This window comes from Rana temporaria, chromosome 1 (assembly GCF_905171775.1).
Source record: "Rana temporaria chromosome 1, aRanTem1.1, whole genome shotgun sequence".
Taxonomy (NCBI): Eukaryota; Metazoa; Chordata; class Amphibia; order Anura; family Ranidae; genus Rana; species Rana temporaria.
In genome coordinates, this window is record NC_053489.1 from 180083872 (window position 1) to 180106660 (window position 22789).

Sequence of the window (22789 nt, forward strand, 5' to 3'; positions counted from 1 at the left end):
GCGAGTGACGGTTCACTTGCTCATTCTTCCTCCCAGCACCTCCAAAACCCCCCAATCAACATCGCTTCCCTGCGTCTTTTCTGTAACCATGGGTTATCTAAAATACTCTGCAGAAACCATCTGGGAACTAAAACCATTCGCCTCTACACTTCCAGCGGTCACCAAAAAAGCTCTAAAGCATGAGCAACTGTTAAGAATCAATCGACGATTGACAGTAAAAACAGCACGCAGGTACACCAGCCCAAACACATATCATGCGCTTTGGTCAATACAAAATCGGCAGTAAAACACCGTCAAGAAATCTATGATTTCATCCTTCAACACGATCTAGATTGCCTCTTCATCATAGAAAGCTGGCTTACAGCAGACTGCAACACCATTCTGGGAGAACTGGTGCCAGCAAATTATCGCATTCAAATGCAGAACAGAGTGGGGGCAAAGAGGAGGAGGCCTGGCGGTGATCCACAAGACTCACCTCTCCATCACCAAACCAGTCCTTCAAAACTCGCTTCCATTCATGGAAACTCTCTCTACAGCTGAAAACAAATCCCCAAGACATATTCTACTCTGCTATACAGCACCAGGCCCAAAAACGCACCTCACGTCGTTGACAGAATTCATCTCCTCATACACCCTAAGCATCAAACATCTTTTGGGGCTTGGGGATTTCAACCTCTGGGCCAACTCCTCGCTGGACCCAGTCGCCTGCATCGACCATCTGGAAGGATTAGGTCTGCAGCAACTAATACTAGGCCCCACTCATGCCTCAGGTCATACGCTCGATCTCATTTTCAAACAAGATTTGGAAATTGACGTCCTGGATAATGAGCCGCTACCATGGACCGATCACCATGACACCAAATTCAAAATCACCAATAAAGCCAGCCCAAAAAAAAACACGACTAAACCGGTGACAACTCACTGGACTAGATCTCAAAAGAAGCTCCACTCGGAACTCTTCAAAAACACTAGGGAACAAAATAAAAAACAATCCAACTAAAACAAACAGCCACAGAAACACTTGACGCCATCAACAAGGCTCTGCTACAGTCAGCTGACTTGGTTGCACCAAAACGCAAAACTTGCATCCGGAAAAACAACACCAGCTGGTTTAATGACCAGCTGACGTTGCTAGAGCGTAGAAGAGCATAACCTGCTTGGAAAAGGAACTCTTCTGAAAAAAAAAACACCATTTACAAGACAATAACAAAGAAATACCACAAAGAAATCTTTATGGCCCAAAAAAATAATTTCTCCAAAATCATCGCAAATGCCCTAAACCGCCCCCGCGAACTCTTCATAGTCTGCGAAACCAGCTTGAATTAGAGGCCCCCAATTCTGATTCCCAAGAATTTTGCAATGAAAAATCTGATTATTTCATTAACAAAATTTAAAAAAAATATGTGAAAGTATTCAGCAAAATGGAATCGTCACTAACCCTTCCCCAAACCAAATACCCACAAATCCGCCGCAACCACCAAAATTCACTCTAAAACCCATCTCCATCAATGCCACCAAAAACATCATCGGGACTCTGCGTAACCGCACAGGACCCAATGACATCATTCCCACTAAATTGCTGAAAGAAAGTGCCGATATACTGGCACCAGCTATCACGCAGCTCATAAACCAATCATTTAAGGAGGGCACCGTGCCCTCCTTGCTGAAACAAGGTACAATAAAACCAATCCTAAAAAAAAAAAAAAAAAAAAAAAACCACCCTTGACCCAAACAACCGGAGGGCCATAACAGGTTTAAATGTTTTCTCCAAGATAATGAAGAAAGAAGTTGTACAACAGCTGCAACTGCATTTAGACACCCATAAATTACTCGACACATTTCAAATCAGGCTTCCGTCCGGGTCACGGAACAGAAACAGTGCTGCTCAAAATATGGGATGACGCTTTAGAGGCCGCAGACATAGGAGAATCTTTTCTCCCGATCCTGCTGGACCTAAGCGCGGCTTTTGACACTGTAGACCACGGACTACTACTAGCTAGGCTAGCTGAAGTGGCCGGAAGTCACGGAAGGCGATTTACCCTGGTTCTCCTCCTTTTTGGAAAACCGATCACAAACAGTGAAACTGGGATCTTTCACTTCTGGAAAACGTATGGTATCATGCGGAGTCCCTCAGGGATCTCCCTTGTCACCCGTATTTGTTCAATCTATCTCCGCCCTCTTTTTTAAATCATCAGTAACCAGAAGCTACTTAACCACTCCTATGCAGACGACACTCAACTGTATTTCCGCATCTGCAACAAAAAGGATCATTCTCTTGGACTAGAGAAATCCCTCTCTCTAATAGATAACTAGATGACAAACAGTTATCTTAAACTCAACGGTTCAAAAACAGAACCTCTCCTGTTTCACGCTAACCGAAAAAGTCACACCGCGTCAACATGGACTACCCCGCCCATTCTGGGTAAAACCATCACCCCCTAGCACCAAACTCAAAAGTCTCGGAGTCATTTTCGATACCTACATGACAATGGATGCACAAATAGGGTCAGTAGTCAGCGGATCGCACCATCTGCTGCGCCTACTACGCAGACTCACCCCCTTTATCCCAAAAGAGTACATGGCAGTCGTGGTGGGAACAATCAATTCCAGACTCGACTACGCAAATGCCCTCTATCTAGGACTCCCCAAATACCAAATCACTCGTCTGCAAGTCGTTCAAAATACGGCCTCTCGATTAGTGACCGGCAAAAAACCATGGGAATCAATCTCACCCTCGCCAAGATCCCTTCATTGGTTTCCAGTAAAAGACAGAATCACTTTCAAGGCACTCTGCCTAATGCATAAGTGTATTCAAGGCAACGCCCCCCCCCCATATTTATGCGAAAAAATAAAAGCCCATAACCCTAATCGCATTCTGCGATCCACCAATCAAAACCTACTCCAGATACCCAAAGCCAGATACAAGTCCAAAGGAGATCGAAGATTTGCAGTCCAGGGACCTCGGCTGTGGAATGCACTACCAACCACCATCCGACTGGAGTCGGAACACTTGGCCTTCAGGAGAAAGATTAAAACCCATCTCTAATGAGGTCAAGGGGTTCTTTACCCATGAAATAGATACAGGGCCCAGAGGTGATTCAGTTTGCATGTGTTGCGCTTTACAAGTTTCTCACTCACTAAGGCTAGGTTCACACTGCTGCGAATTCAAAATCGCGTTTTTACCGCGATTTCGCGGCTGCGATTTTGCCGCGATTTAAGAGCCATCTGTGCAGGGTTCAATGTAAATCGTGGCCCGAAATCACAAAAAGTAGTACAGGAACTACTTTTTGAAATCGGTGCAGCGCCGCAGATGCGGCGTCGCACCGATTAGGACAGTGCCATTGCTGACAATTGCCGGAAAATGCCGCCGATTTGACATGTGAAATCGCATCTCAAATCGTACCCAGTGTGAACCTGGGCTTAAAGCGGAGGTTCACCCTTAGTGAGCACATTTTCCCCTTAGATTAATGCTCGTTTTGTCTAGGGGAATCGGCTAGTTGTTTTAAAATATGATCCGTACTTACCGTTTACGAGATGCATCCTCTCCGTCGCTTCCGGGTATGGGCTGCGGGAATGGGCGTTCCTTCTTGATTGACAGTCTTCCGAGAGGCTTCCGACGGTCGCATCTATCGCGTCACGATTTTCCGAAAGAAGCCGAACGTCGGTGCGCAGGCGCAGTATAGAGCCGCACCGACGTTCGGCTTCTTTCGGCTACGAGTGACGCGATGGATGCGACCGTCGGAAGCCTCTCGGAAGACTGTCAATCAAGAAGGAACGCCCGCTCCCGAAGACCCATACGCGGAAGCGACGGAAGAAGATGCATCTCGAAAGCGGGCAAGTACGGATCATATTTTAATACAAATAGCCGATTCCCCTAGACCGAACGAGCAGGAATCTAAGGGGAAAAGGGCAACAATTAAATAAATGGGTGAACTCCCGCTTTAAGGAGACACCTTTTTATAGGCCGCCAGCTGATATTGATTTGCACTGACAAGGAGCAAGACTAATTACCGATAGATTTCAGCTGGTGTCTTGGCTTTCCATGCCTTTTTGCACCTCCTTTCCTTCAGGTGTTTAATACTTTTTCCCCTGTGTCATTCCATTTTATTACACATAACTTAAAGTGGAGTTCCACCCTGATTTTTTTTTTTTTTTACCAAAAATCAAAAAAACAAACACATACTCACCAGAAAGGGCTGTTGCTATGCGGAAGTAGCTCTTCTGCCTCTTCCTCCACCGCGGTTGTCTTCTTCCTCTGTCGCGGTGTCTTCTGGTGAATGGGGCATGCTGCCTTCTGGGAACTGTGTGTATCCCAGGAGGCAGCTAAGTAAGTGTCCTTATTAAAAGTCAGCAGCTACAGTGTTAGTAGCTGCCGACTTTTAAAAAAATAAAAATTTGCAGGTGGAATCCCGCTTTAGTTTCTAAATTTTTGTTTTGGTTTCTTTGTATTTTGGGATTGCATGGGATAGAAAAATGGTGACGTGTTCAATACTTATTTTACCCGCTGTAAGTAAACAAATTAAAAACTGTAAGTTAGTAATTTAGTTAAGTTAATGGAATTTCTGAAGCCAGTTTTTTTTTGGGGGGGGGGGCTTTTCATTAAACTAAATATATAAGCCCATATGTGATATCCGTAAAATATATGTGAATCCAAATTCTGAATATAATCACCAAAAGTGTACTTAGTGTACTTTCAAAAAAAGTGCAGTCTCAATTAAAAATAAATTATTATTTCACTCGATTCGGTGATCTAAATAGTAAAAAGGCTGTCCCAAATCTTGCTCAGCGTGAATAGAATTTTCCTTCACCACACTCGAATCTTTGTGATCACCCAAAGTGCTCAAATGGTTAATGCGCTTACCAGATGTCTCCGACTTCTTTGGTGAGAAAGAAAGTCAGATATAGCCTTTGCAGGTTAGTGCCTGCATACACATCAATCGGACAGGAAAAATGCCAACCTCTTGCTCAGGAGTGTATAGTGACATATGTATAAAAAAGGAATATAGAAATCCATCGTGTAATACTGCTTGGTTTATTAAAATTAGGGTATATAAAAAAAACAGCCTTACATTAAAAGGTGCCTGTCCTGGCACCAAGGCTGCTCACTCGTCTGTATTGTGGGCTTATCCTCCACCTCCGTGGCGGCGTGCGTTCCACCCAGCGGAACAGTAACCAGATGTCCGGGACTTGCGTTGACTACCGGCGGACCTATACAGAATTGTGCCACCTCCTCTCCTGCGAGAGTGGGGGCTGGCTGGTGAAAACAGCTGGTACTGTGCCAACACCCGCCTTTTATCTAAAGATTGTTGCTAACACAATATGGGATATTATTGGATAAAGGCAGGACTGCCTTTATCCATTACTAAAATAAGGACGTGTTTGCGATCTACCTGTCACCTACCTGGATTGACAGACGACAGACTCCTGAACTACTGCATTTTTCAACCTTTTTAATACAGAGGAACCCTTATAATAAATGTATATGTCTTGGGGCACATTTGGATGGTCAGGAAGTTGTAAATATAATACATAAAAAAAATATATATATTTTAATTTTTTTATTTTTTAAAACACTACCCTACTCTAAGAAAAACAAAAAAAGTTTCAGTAACAATTAAAATAGAACAAAATATCAATGGCCAGAAAAGCAACAGTGAAAAAGTGCCTTCTTATATATTGGTAATTCGTGCAGCTGTCCCATATAATTAATGGTCAATGAGAGGAGGACACTCTTGCATTATTAACTGACAGCAAAGCTAAGAAGATCGAGATCAGTGGTTACTAGGAAGTAGAAACATCATTGCTCAAGGAACCCTAGCAACTTCTGGAGCTCCTCCCACCCGAACAGGAAACACATTGCCACTAGCTCTTTAAAAGGCGGTTCATCAGGTAACTGGTCAGTTTTATCCAAGAAACAAAAAGGACAGAGCTGAACAAAAAGAGTTAATACACCAATCTCCTTATAAAAAAACAAAGGGTGGGAACATGCTGTCCTGGAAGACTCCTGGAAACAGAGTTACCGGTAAGTCTAACTCCGAGTTTTAACCCAGTCGTCTTCCAAGACAGCCCTTGAGAAGATGAACAAGTACTCGCCCAATTTAGGGGGGGCTTACCACAGCTTGGAGGACTTTCTTCCCGAAAGCCTGATCTTGGCTATCCAAGACAAATCGATAGTGCATAGTGTTGAATGACATGTTGAACCACATAGTGGCCTCTGCTCTGGGGTAGCACCAGCTCTCTCAGCCCAAGAAGTGGCTAATGCTATGGTGAAATGTGCATTCAGCCCTTGCGGCAGATCCAAGTGTGGGGCCATGTATGCTTCCGAGATGGCCACTTTTATCCACCTGGCTATAGTCATTTTAGAGGCTTGCTTGCCTTTTTGAAATTCCTGAGAAAATCTACAAATAGCTTAAAAGGCATCTTCTGACATCAAGCAAATGCAACTGTTGTCCTTTGTTATTAGATGGTTTATTACAAAAGGAAGGAAGCACAATATCCTGACACCTATGAAAGGCGGAGGCGACTTTGGGGAGGAATGCTTGGTGGGGAGGAATGCTTGGTCAGTCCCAAGGATAACTTTATCCTGCAAGATTTGTAAGCAGGGATGTCTAACCGACAGGGCCTGGAACTCACTCTGTGAGCAGAGGTCACTGCAGTGAGGAAAACCATTTTGGAGGGAATGGAACCTTAAGGAAGCCTTTGATATAGGCTCAAAGGGTTCCCTAGTAACTGCTCTCAGAATTGACAAATCCATGTTGGAAACTTGCAACAGGGGACAGATCGCAATCTTGAGACCGCTTTACAGAATGTGCTTACGAGTGGATCCTGCTGTAAATAAACTGATAAGGCTGCGATCCATACCTTAAAGGTTCCAGACCGCCTCACGTCTATTTACGTGGGCAGAATGGCTCCCCCTGCGTGAAACTCTGTATGGGGGTTTCCTTTAAAAGCCGCCAGAGGGCAGGCACACAGCGAAGGCCCCGATACATGTGGCCGGCATGCGCTATCACAGGTATTTGTGTGTAGTGCACAGTGGTGTAGTGGTTAGCACTTTCACCTAGCAGCAAAAGGATCGCTGGTTCAAATCCTGACCATGACACCATCTGCCTGGAGTTTGCATGTTCTCCCTGTGTCTGCGTGGGTTTCCTCCGGGTACTCCGGTTTGAGCTATGACCAAGCACTAGTTTCAGTGCGAAACGCGTCAGCAGTCGGGTTTTACTTTATTTGGCTGTGACTTGTAGTGCTTTCCTTTCAATAAAGGCTACAATTTGTTCAGAGTGCGGCTGTCCAGAGACAATTTTTTGTTCCTGCTTTGCCAAGTGCATTGCCTGCACCTGAGTTGTCTGCAGCGGAGGATATTCATCTGGGTTCCCACCTGGAGTGGCTACTCCCTTTTCCCTTACTCCGGTTTCCTCCCACACTCCAAAAGACATGCTGGTAGGTTAATTGGATCTTGTCCAAAATTGGCCCAATATATATGTGTACGAATGTGTGTCCCAAGCGCGTCAAGATCCTACAGGGTAAATGACCACACTAGCCAAGCAGACACTGGCTGCAAAAAGCGCCTTGAGGCGATTCAATTCACATTTGTAGCGCTATACAAGTATGTGATGTTGCGTCCCAGCTTCCTCCTTGTTTGTGCAGTTCGCATGCTTTCTGGTTCCCGTTTTTTGAGCTGCATCCCAGATGAACCTCACAATTGTGTCTGAGGGCCCCGTTTGTGGGTGAAGACAATGTTGCTGGTCTTTAAGGATCCAAGGAGTCCTACGGCGATTTGGGCAAGTATTACACAGGTGACCATGGAAATTTGTTTTGCATTCAACCAGTAGGCTGCCATGATGCACTTCATCAGCGGCTGCAGTCACCGATAAAAAAAAATAAAAAGTTTTCCCAGCATGTGCCTGGAACAGAAGACGATCAAAATGAACAACTTCCGTCAAGCAGGGGCAGCCACACATTTAAATTCATCCAGTAGCTGCTCAAAGTGAGCTTAAGAATGGGCCTATACCATTTGGTAAAAACGGGTTTCCCTATTAAAAGGAACAAGAGATAACCCAAGGGCACTAAGGGATGGGAGGTATTAAATGGCTCTATTTTACATAAGTCAAAATCTGTAAAAATTCTTTACACAACTGTAGACAGTGGCAGCCCCTGTGCGGGAATAAGCACACTCTGAACATTTCTAATTGGGCACAGTTGTTAGCGCCAATGCGTGCATGGGTCAGGTACATTAGAATAAGGTGTTAAAATATACAAATGTAGATCCTACTGAAAAATATTAGTTTCTCAGGAAAGGCAAGGTTTAATTATAATACAATACAATACAATACTACTATATACTCAAGACATCACCTTAAAAAGAAAGCAAAAAAAATAAATAAAAAAAAAAAAAACACACACACCACAACTTACTTTTTAACTTTGGGATACTTCATTACAGATAAGACATTAGTTGCTTCTTTTTGTTTCACCTTTAAATGTTGAGGCCACATGTTATCTACCCAGTCAACTGTGTCTACCTATATAAAATGAAACCTAAAATTAGATCACATTTAGGGAAAATAATTCACACAAGTTGCAGTTAGTTGCGTTTGCCTCCCTGGTCAAAGGTTCCCAATCCTTCACTAGGTGAAAGACCCTTTAAAATGGTTGCAGGAGTTCTTAATCAAGCGGATCTGCATGCATTTTAATCAAGCGGATCTGCATGCATTTTAAAAAACAGACTATGAGCAGGCAGGACATTTCTTTTGTGAGAACAGCCCAACTTTTTATGGTCTCTTGCAAAATGTATTTGGTGTCTTCTGCAATAAAATGCAGTCATTGCATATCTCTTCTGCGAGAAAAAAAAAAAAAAAAAAGTATTTCATCCCCTGCTGATTTTGTACGTTTGCCCACTGACAAAAACGATCAGTCTATAATGTTAACGGTAGGCTTATTTTACAGTGAAGACAGAACAAAAATATCCATAAAAAACGCATTTCAAAAAAGTTATAAATTGGATTTGCACGTTAATAAGTGAAAGCCCAGGTTCACACTGGGTACGATTTGAGATGCGATTTCACATGTCAAATCGCATCTCAAATCGGCGGCATTTGCCGGCAATGACACCGTCCTAATCGCTGCGACTCTGCACCGATTTCATCCCGCACAGATGTCTCTTAAATAGCAGCCGAAATCGGGACTGCCAGCGGGAGTGAAATCGTGAGAGTTCAGCTGAACTCGCACGGCTTCACTCCCGCAGCCCAGTGTGAACCTGGGCAAATAACCATTTGATCCCCTATCAAAAATCGGCAAGATTTCTGGCTCCCAGGTGTCTTCTATACAGGTAATGAGCTGACATTAGGATCACTCTTAGCCCACGTTCACAATGAGGGCGGCTAAAAATCACACAATTTCAAACCACATTTCATGGAGAGTTCGGGGGCTATTTGACAAACATCAGTACAGGTTCATGCACAGATGTCTTTTGAAATCAACCCCAAATTTACCCAAAAAGTAGTGCAGGAACTACTTTTGGGAATGAGAGTTTCGCCGCAACGTCAACATCGCACCGATTCGGACGGTGCGGTTGCCAGCAATAGGCTCCGATATGGCATGCAATTTGACATGTCAAACTGGCCCAATGTGAATGTAGGCTCAAAAGGAAGTCATGGATTGTCCGTCTTGTAGCCCATTCTAGCCCTACATATCTATCGCCAAGCAGCTTGGTGAGAGGGTAACAGTTGCTGCGATTTTTCACAAATGGTAGAAAACAAAAAACTGCCAATCTCCCTCGGTCTGGGGCTCCATACAGGCTCTCACCTTGTGGAGTTTCAATGATCATGAGAACGGTGAGGGACCAGCCCAGAACTACAAGGGAGAATCTTGTCAAAAAACAATTGGTAACACACTGTGCTGTTAAGGACTAGAATCCTAAAGCACCCTTAAAGTCCCCCTGCTCAAGAAAGCACATGTACAGGCAGGCCCGGATTTACTCCCTTTGCCGCCCCAAGGCCGGGTCCTTCAATGCCGCCCCTGGCTGCGCAGTACAGGGGGAACATTACCATAAAAACAAAGCCGCGCCAGAAACACTAAGCAGTAAACAATAATGGTTTTAGAAGGGTGTGGTATAAATCAAGTCCATATACATGTGTCTTTCAACATGGGTCACCCTTTGTTGCAAAACCAGTCCATATGGATAAATAAGAGCATAAATTATTAAAAGGTGATCAGCATAGGTCTCCTGTTAAATAAATCTCTGCAGATGAAGTCCTAAGAATCCACACCACCAAAGTGACAGGTATAATCAATATAAGTGAACCCTTCACCGGAAATAAGAGGCCGCTTACCAGAGGGCAAGCAAAACTGTGCATTCGGCTAGCCCAGCCGCGGCCTTTAATTCACAGGATCCCGCGCCGGAGCGGCGATACCCGGAAGTCACCCCGGGCATCATGGCAGCGACGGAGGACATGTCTGAGGATCGCTGCGGGGGCTTCGATCTAAGGTAAGTAATTGATAATGAGCTAGTATGCTAGTCATACTAGCTCATTATACCTTTGTTTTTTCTCTCATTTTTAAGGGTATACAACCGCTTTAATGACTTGGAGGGTCTGCAAACCTGGTGGCCAACTACAAGAAACATCTGACCTCTGATTGCCATACAGGTTTTGCCACCAAGTACCAAGTCATGTTTTGTGAGAGGATCAAATAGTTATTTCACTCATTAAAATACAAAATCTATTTATAACCTTTTTTTTTTTCTGCATTTGTTTGTTATTCAGTCTCTCGCTGTTAAAATAAGCCTACCGTTAAAATTATAGACTGATCATTCTGTGTCAGTGGGCAAAATGTACAAAAATCAGCAGAGGATCAATTATCCCCCCCCCCTCACTGTACCTGCCCCTTCTTGCAGTCTTCTGCAGCATACAAACTGAACTGCGTATGCACAGTTCAGCTTACATCACTGGCATGGTCCTCGTGTCCCAAGATAACCCGACTCCTGTACATGTGCAGCAGTTATGTAATCGCACGCTGGCCAACGTAGATATAGCCGAAGACTGGCACCCGGGGAGAAGGTTACCATCGCAGTCAAGAAATCCTGACCGCTAAAGAGGCGGTAAATTAAGCTTGCGTTTTAAGAATTCCTTCAGAATGCTGGCACCCATCCTACGTGCATACTATCTTTGTTTTTGTGCCTGCATCAACCCCAAGCTGTGTGCAGGCAACCTGCCAAGGCTGCACAGATGCCGAGGCTAAACAGAAGCAACTGAATATCAAAACTTAGATCCCATCTTAATGAACCCTTACTGTACATTGTGAAGAATAAAAAAAAAAAAAAAAAAAATTGACTTACAGTGATGAAAATAAGTATTTGAACACCCTGCTATTTTGCAAGTTCTCCCACTTGGAAATCATGGAGGGGTCTGAAATTGTTATCGTAGGTGCATGTCCACTGTGAGAGACATAATCAAAAAAAAAAAATCCAGAAATCACAATGTATGATTTTTTTAAACTATTTATTTGTATGATACAGCTGCAAATAAGTATTTGAACACCTGAGAAAATCAATGTTAATATTTGGTACAGTAGCCTTTGTTTGCAATTACAGAGGTCAAACGTTTCTTGTAGTTTTTCACCAGGTTTGCACACACTGGAGGAGGGATTTTGGCCCACTCCTCCACACAGATCTTCTCTAGATTAGTCAGGTTTCTGGGCTGTCGCTGAGAAACACGGAGTTTGAGCTCCCTCCAAAGATTCTCTATTGGGTTTAGGTCTGGAGACTGGCTAGGCCACGCCACAATCTTGATATGCTACTTACAGAGCCACTCATTGGTTATCCTGGCTGTGTGCTTCGGGTCATTGTCATGTTGGAAGACCCAGCCTCGACCCATCTTCAACGCTCTAACTGAGGGAAGGAGGTTCTTGTCCAAAATCTCGCAATACATGGCCCCGGTCATCCTCTCCTTAATACAGTGCAGTCGCCCTGTCCCATGTGCAGAAAAACACCCCCAAAGCATGATGCTACCACCCCCATGCTTCACAGTAGGGGTGGTGTTCTTGGGATGGTACTCATCATTCTTCTTCCTCCAAACACGGTTAGTGGAATTATGACCAAAAAGTTCTATTTTGGTCTCATCTGACCACATGACCTTTTTTCACCAAGCTGCTTGGCAATTTCCCCGTAGCCCTTTCCAGCCTTGTGGATGTGTACAATTTTGTCTCTAGTGTCTTTGGACAGCTCTTTGGTCTTGGCCATGTTAGTAGTTGGATTCTTACTGATTGTATGGGGTGGACAGGTGTCTTTATGCAGCTAATGACCTCAAACAGGTGCATCTAATTTAGGATAATAAATGGAGTGGAGGTGGACATTTTAAAGGCAGACTAACAGGTCTTTGAGGGTCAGAATTCTAGCTGATAGACAGGTGTTCAAATACTTATTTGCAGCTGTATCATACAAATAAATAGTTAAAAAATCATAAATTGTGATTTCTGGAAAAAAATATTTTGATTATGTCTCTCACAGTGGACATGCACCTACGATGACAATTTCAGACCCCTCCATGATTTCCAAGTGGGAGAACTTGCAAAATAGCAGGGTGTTCAAATACTTATTTTCCTCACTGTATTTGCCTGAGAGGCAGGAGGATCTCACCACTGAAGGCATCAAGAGACACAAAGGGGGTTATTTACAAAAGGCAAATCCACTTGCACTGCAAGTGCACTTGGAAGTGCAGTTGCTGTAGATCTGAGGGGAAGATCTGAAATGAGGGGAAGCTCTGCTGATTTTATCATCCAATCATGTGAAAGCTAAAATGCTGTTTTTTTATTTTCCTTGCATTTCCCCCTCAGATCTACAGCGACTGCACTTCCAAGTGCACTTGTAGTGCAAAGTGGACTTTCCTTTAGTAAATAACCCCCCCCAAAAAAAAAGAAAAAGAAAGAAAGGCTGATTAGTGTAGACAGGTTGTGATTTTTATACATATAATCAAATAGAAAGGAAATGCATTTCCTGTACTAAACAGTTAAAACAGTAAAAGCATTTGCATAATTGAAAAACACACGCTTGTTACAAGTAAAGTCAGTACTCCATCCTGACGTAGAACTGGTTATTCAGCATTTTTTTTTTCTTAGTTCTTACAAAAAATAAAAGTATAATAACCACAACAAATAATTCTTACCACAGTTGGCCTCTTGACTACTTTCTCTAGCTTGGTGTGGCTAAACTCCAGGCTGATCACATTGTACAGCTTCTCCCTTTCAATCTCTGGTGTCTCATAGTAGCGAACAAACTGTGACATACTCATGTCTGTACCCTTTTGTGTATTCACATCCATCACATCAACTATACGCCGGCTTCCTATAGGAAAATTACAGACACTGCATGGTCATTCAGCTACAGACTCATTTTCTGACACACAGCGAAGAAAAAAAACTGGACATGAAATGCTATACAAGAATGGTGTGCCTATTAAAGCGGAACTGATAGCTGCATTAATTGTGTATTTTTATCTGCTATGTAGGATTAAGAAGCATGTTTTTTTATTATTTACATTTGACCTGGTATAAGCCTTTTGCAGTGCCTGTACAACCAAGCTCAGACTGGGAAAGAGAAGCAGCACAAGGAGCCAATTAGTAGTGCAAGAAGCATGCCGATAGGAAAGAGCAGAACAACACAGATGAGCTCATTGGTCTGCTGCTTTTCCTTTTACTATCCAACCACAGGCTGGATGAGGGACAAGGTATAGAAATGTTACTGGACTGCAGAGTAAAAAATAGGGTCCGACAGTCACTGGTGTGCAATAGGACATACAGTAAATCTCAGGAAGAAATCCAGTAAATCTCAGGAAGAAATCTACAAAAAGCAAACAGTTTGGGAATTCAAACTGCAAGATTATGTGTATTTGGCTGTTTGCTTGGAGTTCGGCTTTAAGATCGCTTAACATTTTGCATGATATGAATGAATATGACCAAGTATGTTCCTTAAACTGCAAAGTAATTCCAGACAGATATCAGCAAGAGAAACAGTTTGTCTATTACTTGCAGAACATGAATCTATAGACAGGTGGAGAGGCATGTGCATTGGCAACCTGGACAACAAAGCAGTGACTACAGCGGACACACCGATTGGCCACTGGCAACAACCAAACATCTACTTAAAAAAAAAAAAAGTCAATTTTAAATTGGCCATACAGGTCAGAAAAAAAAAAAAAAACACAAACTACAGTGCAAACATAAATCTCACAATATCTGACACAAGAAAAGAAACCAGTCCTGAAATAAAATATATAGGCTGCAACAACTGATATACTTTCTAGTTGCCCGGCACCAAAAATCTAAAAAAAATCCCTGATCTGGTACAAGTATTGTAGAACAAAGGGTAACATGCCCACATGCCCCAGGTCGGCAACATACTGTAGGTAGAACTGAAGCCAGAAAATCTGCATAAAGTCAGGCAATCAGCATTTCTCAATAAAACATTTGAGTAAAGAGCAGTCAGCATCTCTACTTGTGTGAGAGTCTAAAGTCTGGTAAATACGATCGGATTTCCATCGGACAAATCCGTGGATTTTTGTCCAAAGTTCGCAGTCCACGCAGAACTTTTTCATCCAACATTCATGAAACTACGTGTTTTTTCTGCTCTTTAGCACCACCCTTTGGGCAACGTCTGCTAATGTTGTCTGATGGTTAGCATTGGTTCAGAGCACGCGTGTTTGTACTTCGGATTTTAGTCCGACGGATTTGTGTACACACGATCGGATAATCCGACGGAACACATTTGTTGTCAATTTGAGAGCATGACCAGCCAACATTTGTTGTCGGAAATTCCTACAACAATTGTCCGATGGAGCATACAGACGGTTGGTTAGCCAACAAAACACGTCCGTAAATTGTTGTCGGAATATCCGGCCTTAAGAGTTAAAAATACATTTTAAAAAAGTTCCCCCCCGAAGAAAATGTTGTCATTAATCATAAAAACTGCTCATTTTGAATCTCTGACCCCCAAAAGTGTCAGACTCCGTGGGAATCCCTGAAAACTCATCTCTTCAGGGAAGCCTATGACACCTCCAACAGCTCATTCCCCACAGTTACAACCTTTTGTACCACCTGCCCCACCCTATTAGAGTGTAAGCTCTTCTAAGCGGGGCCCTCTTAATCCTCTTGTATTTTATTGTATTGTAACTGTATTGTCTCCCTTTTATATTGTAAAGTGCTGCGTAAACTGTTAGCGCTGTATAAATTCTGAATAATAATAATAATAATAATGCTGAAAGATGTAATTATATGGCTTAGAGCATTGTAAAGAAGTACCACTAGAGGGCACTAGGATGTTAAGACAAAAAAAAATGCAGACTGGTGTTTTCCCTTTACAGCAACACGAATGATCAATGCACACATGCAGTAACTAAGGCTGCTTTCACACTGAGGCGTGCAGCCGCGGTGACGGTATAGCCGCGCTATTTGTAGTGCGGCTATACCGTCGTATTTACCGCGATATTCGGGCACTAGCAGTGAGGTTTTAACCCCCGCTAGCGCCGTTGCGGGCGGTATTACCGCGCTTTCCCATTGATTTCAATGGGAAGGCGCGGTATAAAAGCAGTGAACACACCGCTCCTATACCGCGGTAAAGATGCGGCTAGCAGGACTTTTGGTGCGCTCCTGCTAGTGCACCACTTCAATGTGAAAGCCTTTGGGCTTTCACATTGAACACTACAGGGCATGATTTTTCATGCGGTATAGCAGCGCTATTTTTAGCGCTGTACCGCATGAAAAACGCCCCAGTGTGCAAGGGGCCTTATGGCAATTTGCACATTACCATCTCCTTATTAAATAATAATAAAAAAAAAAAACACGGGGCAAGTAAACAGTAGCTTTCCATGAAAAATAATTTCTTTGAAGTCTGAACATTAGCATTTATTAAAGAAAAAAAAATAGATCTATCTATCTATCTAGAACACAGTTAAATTACAGTTTATTGCAAAGGAAATCTACATGGGCAAACTAGTAGTCTAAAGCAGGGGTCTCCAAACTTTTTGAAACAAAGGGCCAGTTTAGTGTCCTTCGGACTTTACGGGGGCCGAACTGTGGCCAGTGTGAGTAGAAAATGTCCCAGCATCAGTGGGAGTAAAAGTTGCCCCATTATTAGTTTTAACATTTTTGGTTTTAGCAGGAAGAATAGTGTCCCATGGTTGACATCAATGGAAGGAATAGTGCCCCATCGATGGTGTCAGTGGGAGGAATAGTGCACCATGGTTGGTATCAATGGAAGCGATAGTGCCCCTTTAACGGTGTCAGTGGGAGGAATAGTGCCCCATCATTGGTCACAGCAGGAGGAGTAGTGCCCCATCGATGGTGCCAGTGGGAGAAATAGTGTCCCATTAATGGTGCCAGTGGGAGAAATGGTGCCTCATCCTTGGTGTCACTTGGAGGAATAATGTCCTAAGGGCCAGATAGAGGCAGGCAAAGGGCCGCATTTGGCCCCCGGGCCGCAGTTTGGAGACCACTGGTCTAAAGGGTGAACGCATGCCATTTTAGAAAATTCTCAGCGTTCTCTCATCCAAGAGGTGGCTGCTGGGTTTTCTGCCACGAGTTACCCTCAATTATGTTGCTTACTTATGTGCCAATCAAAGCCCTAGTTAAAAAAAAAAAAAAAAAAAGAAATCTGAGATTCTTATAAAAAAGTACACAAATAAAACTCAGAGCCTTGGTGCCAAAAACAAGTACTATTGTCTTGTACTATTTAGGTAAATATCATGGGCATTCATGGAGGCTTGGGGCTTGTTCACACTAGGGGCGATAAAACCCTGTGGTTTAGCCAATTTTTACCATCCCCCAATCGTTCCATTAGCTGCAAAGGCAGCAGCAAGGATGTACACATGTCATCGCTTCCATGCTTTGCAACTGTGGTAGGACCCCGTGGAGCTTTCAGCAGGAATGAGCTCATGGGCAAACTAGTCGTCTAAAAGGTGAACCCATGCCAAGCCGTGCATACAGGAGGAGAATTTCCTGCTTACAGGCGGCCTCTGTAATAGGAAGTAATGTCTTCGGCGCCGCCATTGGACGACTGTTCTGTCCAAAGGAGGCGGGACTTTCTATTAAAGAGGTCACTGTGTAAACAGTAGATTCTCCTGTAGGCAATCTTTGGTGCTCATCCTGCCCCCTCCCTGCCTCTTCCAAGGCTGCACCGATGGCAATGGGGGGTGCTGCATTCCTGGAAATTGCCCTTATTTTGCTTCACAGCTCTTCACTTCCCACTTAACCACTTAAGCCCCGGACCATTTTGCAGCTAAATGCCCAGTCCAGGTCTTGCGATTCGGCACTGTGTCGCTTTAACAGACAATTGCACGGTCGTGCGACGCAACTTCCAAACAAAATTGGCGTCCTTTTTTCCCCACAAATAGAGCTTTCTTTTGTTGGTATTTGATCACCTCTGCAGTTTTAATTTTTTGCGCTATAAACAAAAAAAAGAACGACAATTTTGAAAAAAAGTGCAATATTTTTTACTTTTTGCTATAATAAATATCCCCCAAAAACCTAATTATTTTTTTTCCCTCAGTTTAGGCCGATACGTATTCTACCTATTTTTTTTTTTTTTTACCAAAAACGCAATACTCTTTTATCGGCTGGTTTGCGCAAAATTTATAGCGTTTACAAAATAGGGGATAGTTTTATTGCATTTTTATTGTTTATTTATTTTTTACTACTAATGGCGGCGATCAGCGTTTTTTATCGTGACTGCGACATTATGGCGGACACTTCGGACAATTTTGACACATTTTTTGGGACCATTGTCATTTTCACAGCAAAAAATGCATTTAAATTGCATTGTTTATTGTGAAAATGACAGTTGCAGTTTGGGAGTCAACCACAGGGGGCGCTGTAGGAGTTAGGGTTCACCTAGTGTGTGTTTACAACTGTAGGGGGGTGTGGCTGTAGGTCTGACGTCATCGATCGAGTCTCCCTATAAAAGGGATCACTCGATCGATGCAGCCGCCACAGTGAAGCACGGGGAAGCCATGTTTACATATGGCTCTCCCCGTTCTTCAGCTTCGGGGAGCGATCGCGAGGGGGCGGCTAGAAACGCCGCGCCCTCGTCCCGGATCGCTCCCCGCGGGTTACCGACCGCCGCATGTACCGGGGGGGGGGGGGCTCCCAATCGGACCCCCGACCCGCGGAAAGGTGGGGACGTACATGTACGCCCATATGCCTGTACGTGCCATTCTGTGGACGTAAATATACATGCGGCGGTCGGCAACCGGTTAAGGACCTTGCCTGTTTTTCAGATTTGGCGTTTACAAGATTAAAACGTTTTTTTTTGCTAAAAAAATTACTTAAAATCCCCAAACATTATATATATTTGTTTCTAACATCCTAGAGAATAAAATGGCGGTCATTGCAATACTTTGTCACACCATATTTGCGCAGCGGTCTTACAAGCGCACTTTTTTTGGGGGAAAAAAAAAAATCACTTTTTTGAGATAAGACAACAGTAGTTAGCCAAATTTTTTTATATATTGTGAAAGATAATGTTACACTGAGTAAAATGATACCCAACATGTCACGCTTCAAAATTGCACCCGCTTCCGCCCTGCTATGCATCTTGCCCTCACCTCATATCCCAGCCGAGCAGGAGAGAGGACCCGATTGCCGCTGCCGATGGCTCCGGTAAGCGGAGGGGGGCCCCCTCTCCCGCCGCCGATAACGGTGACAGGATCGCTCACTGAAAAGCTGGATATCTCGGGTTTTGGCAGCAGCTGCCGCTATTACCGAGATATCCATCTTTAAAAACATGACGTATATATTACATACAGTGAAGTGGTTAAAGTGAATATGCGTGTTATACGCCAATAAATACGGTAGATCCAAATAATACGCCTGAGCTCAGCTCTTTACTCACACACAGCCACAGAGGCAAGAGAATTTTTGTTGGGTAGTGCGTTAGTGCTCGAACTAACACATTTAGACCAAATTTTAATGGTTGAAAGAATGTCAGGAAAAATGGTCGGCCCTCACGCATGTTCACTTCATCAAATCTGGCCCTCTTTGAAAAGAGTTTGGACACCCCTGCATTAGAGTGCACCTCAGAGCACAAACACACATGCATGTATATCAGCAGAGCAGTGGATGGTGTCAGTAGAGCAGAGACTAGGGTCAGCAGTTTTCAATTTTTTTTACAAATATATATTTATTTTTTAGAAACCCTGTTGGGGTCCTTTTGTGAAATATCAGGGGTCTAAACAGACCTCTGATGTCTCACTTTTGAGACACAAATGGAGTGAGGACAGATATTCCCCAGTCCCTTTCTCTGCAGGCTTAGCTGCACTGACAGTGCATGAATGGGAAGAGCGCTGTGCTGAGCAGCTTGCTGTCAATTCACAAACTGAAGCATAGTAAACAGTTTACCATGCTTCAGTTAGGACCATAGGAGCGATCGGTATAAATCATACACTGTGTTCATTCAGAAAAGGAACGGGCTAATAAATGTAATATTTACTGGCTCCTTTCCTGGCTCTCCATCCTGAAACATGCCCTGTAGCAGCCAGTGAGAGAGAGGAGGTAAGCTGGTAGCACTGCAAGGGGGAGATTGGGGCACCAGAAAGTGTGTGTGTGTGTGTGTGTGGGGGGTGGGGGGGGATGGAATGCAGGTTTGTGTCAGTGAGGTCCCTGGCTGAATTTCAGAGTTCTCTGCCCAGCATCGCCACATAGTGAAGGACTCGAGTCACTGTCAGGGGCAAAAGCCCTTTTTGTACCCTGCTATAATTATACATATATATTGACCAGCCAGCACCAGTATTTTCTGTGAAAATTATATATATTTTTTTAATTTATTTATTTATTTATTATTTTTTGGTGGGGGAGTGGAGCTTTTTCTCCTGCACCTTGCCCAAATAACTGTAGTACCTGCAGTAATAACACTCACTGAGAACAGACATTGTTATGCCAGGTCATACAGACCAAAATGTATTCAATTATTAGAAAAAGACTTACCATACCAGAAAACAAAAAACAGACCACTTACCGACTAATAGTTTCACATCCCTGACGGTAAAATCCTGATCTGGCATCCTACAATAGCAAAAGCAAAATGGTATAATAATATTCTGAGCCATAGTCACATTGAGGAAGGTTGGCACCTCCATAAATAAGCATTTATATAAACCAGCAACAGAAAAGGGATAAATATGTTGAAATGTATGATGCAAAATACGGGACTTACTTAATACCTAGTCCATCCTTGCTGAGAAAAAGAAGAGGAACTCTAAGGGCTTCTCTTTGAACATATTCATATGTAAAGTCTAGTGGGAGAAAGAAAAACAAAAAATACACGACATGTTTTACTATAAGCTGTAAAAACTGCAAAGAATACTCAAATTAAAGTGGATGTAAACCCACTCTCATCCTTTCTAAACTACTGCCATAGTGCTGATCTATAAAGGATATACATGCCTCCTGCATGTATCCTTACCTGTCAAATATAACAGACAGAGGGGAGACGAACTGAAAAACTGTAGATTCTGTGGGTGGATCTGTTGTCTGGAGCTCTGTGGGTGGAGTCGTGATGTCAGTAGACTCGCCGCCCACCTCTACACTCCTTGTCAACATGCGTTTTCTCCTGTGTATTTCTTACACCGAGTTCTGCTATGATCACTAACATCCAGTCAAAATCCAGAAAAGTAACCACGCTAGTGTGTGAGATATGTAAATAACCTGTTATTCACAGCAAGGGGGAAGAACAGACAAAAGTTTTCCTGCTTGTCCGTTAATCTCACTAAAGAAAAGAAGATTTCTCAGAGCTGGATTAACTCTCTGTGGCAAGACTGGGCACAGATGATAGGAAATCTTATACTCTACACTGAACGCAAAAAAAAAAAAATTATTAATAATAATAATAATAATAATAATAATTATTCAGGTTTACGTCCACTTTACCCTCACACATTACTATTGCAACAGGAAGCAAGGGGAAAGCTTCTCAGTGGGGACAGAGAACCTCTGTCAGGTTTTTATCTGCAGTCTATCTTCCCCAATATAAAAAAAAAAAAAAAAAAAAAAAAGTATGGAGGCTGCCATTGCCGGCTTCTATCTGAAAAGTTACATGCCTGGCAGCGTCTGACTTCAAAATAATGAATCACTAAGGCTGCATTTACACCCGAGCGTTTAATCGCCTGAAGCGTGACACTCAAATACGCTAGAAGATTAAAAAAAAAAATCTACCAACATAGCAACAAGTGATGAAAAGATGATAATTTTTCCTATTGGCTAAAATAAAAAACGGCGAAGTACAAAAACGTCGGACGACGCTGTATGCAAATAAGCATGAATACGCCCGGCAAAAACGACCGACGCTCAGGTGTGAATGCAGCCTAAAGACTGGTTCACACTGGTCAGACATGCCCTCCGACTTCATGAGCACAAGTCGCACGACAAATTGCCAAATTAATGGTTCCCTTCGAGAGCCGTCTTAACTGGTCCGACATGTGCTGGTCCGACTTTAAAAATGATCCCTGCACTACTTTAGTCTGGCTTGGGCACGATTTCAGCCCATTGATTTCGATTTCAAAGTAAGTCGCATCCACGCAGGGCCCGCCTACCCCAAAGCACCCCCCCACCCCATGTTGAGGGCATGTGGTCTGGTATGGTCCATGAATGGGGGGTGCATGCTCACTTTCCTGACCTGCATGCTCAGATAAAGTCTTGGGGGGAGGGCAAGACCCACTTTTTTTTTCCTGCCGTGGGGTTCACCTGCAAGATCCTCAGAGCACAAGTCGCATGCCACAAGTCAGATCAGTTAAGGTGATGAAATAAATGGGCTAAAATCGTGTCCAAGCTGGACCAAAGTAGTGCAGGGAGCAATTTCAAAGTCGAACCAACACAAGTCTGACCAGCTCTCATAGAGAACCATTCATTTTGGCAGGTCATGCGACTTGTGCTCTGGAAGTCGAAGCACATTTCGGACCAGCGTGAACCAGCCCTTAGTGATTCATAAGTTTGAAGTCAGACACAACTTTTCAGACGGAGGCCAGCAATGGCAGCCTCTATACTTCGTTCATGAGGTTTCATTTAAAGTGTTAACTGCAACTTAAAGCAGAACGAGAATCGGTCTCGTTCTGTTCGTAAATAGATCGGAAAGTAGATTATATTTACTAGTTTTGAAATGTTTACCTTACTTCAGTTGCTTTGTGATTTTTAGCCTAGAGACAAAATTATGTCAAATCTCAGGAGACTTCATTAACATTTTTTAATTTCACCTGGAGGAGGAGCTTTGCCAGCTAAGCGCACACTCCTGCCGGCATGCATCAGGGCAGATGGATTGCAGAAGTATATTGCTAAATGATTCATCTGCCCTTACTAAAGATGACCGACTAAAATGCTGAGGGGGCTTTGACCTACACAGGCTTCCTATCTTTGCTCCTCACATCCAAAGAGAGTACATGAGCAATTAGAAAAAAAAACAAAAAAACAAAAAAAACACACAATCTTTGTGTGTAGCTTGTTAACCACTTAAGACCTGGACCAAAATGCAGTTAAAGGACCAGGCCAGGTTTTGCGATTCGGCACTGCGTCGCTTTAACAGACAATTGTGCGGTTGTGCGACGTGGCTCCCAAACAAAATTGGCGTCCTTTTTTTCCCCACAAATAGAGCTTTCTTTTGGTGGTATTTGATCACCTCTGCGGTTTTTATTTTTTGCGCTATAAACAAAAATAGAGTGAAAATTAAAAAAAAAAAAAAAAAAAATATTTTTACTTTTTGCTATAATAAAATATCCCCCAAAAATATATAAAAAAAAAAAAAAAAAATTTTTCCCTCAGT

The 22789-nt window shown here is 43.1% G+C and overlaps 1 protein-coding gene across 4 annotated transcripts in view; it reads right to left on the minus strand.

Moving 5' to 3' along the window:
• The window catches only part of KDM2B (lysine demethylase 2B), a 199085-nt gene that overhangs the window by 161666 nt on the left and 14630 nt on the right, over nucleotides 1-22789 (minus strand). For all 4 annotated transcript variants that reach the window (XM_040346897.1, XM_040346913.1, XM_040346888.1 and 1 more), the window contains exons 3-6: nucleotides 20195-20273; nucleotides 19997-20043; nucleotides 13158-13336; nucleotides 8413-8519 (exon numbers count right to left, since the gene is read on the minus strand). In XM_040346897.1, the coding sequence (XP_040202831.1) occupies nucleotides 8413-8519; nucleotides 13158-13336; nucleotides 19997-20043; nucleotides 20195-20273 (412 nt within the window). The remainder of the gene's footprint in view (nucleotides 1-8412; nucleotides 8520-13157; nucleotides 13337-19996; nucleotides 20044-20194; nucleotides 20274-22789) is intronic.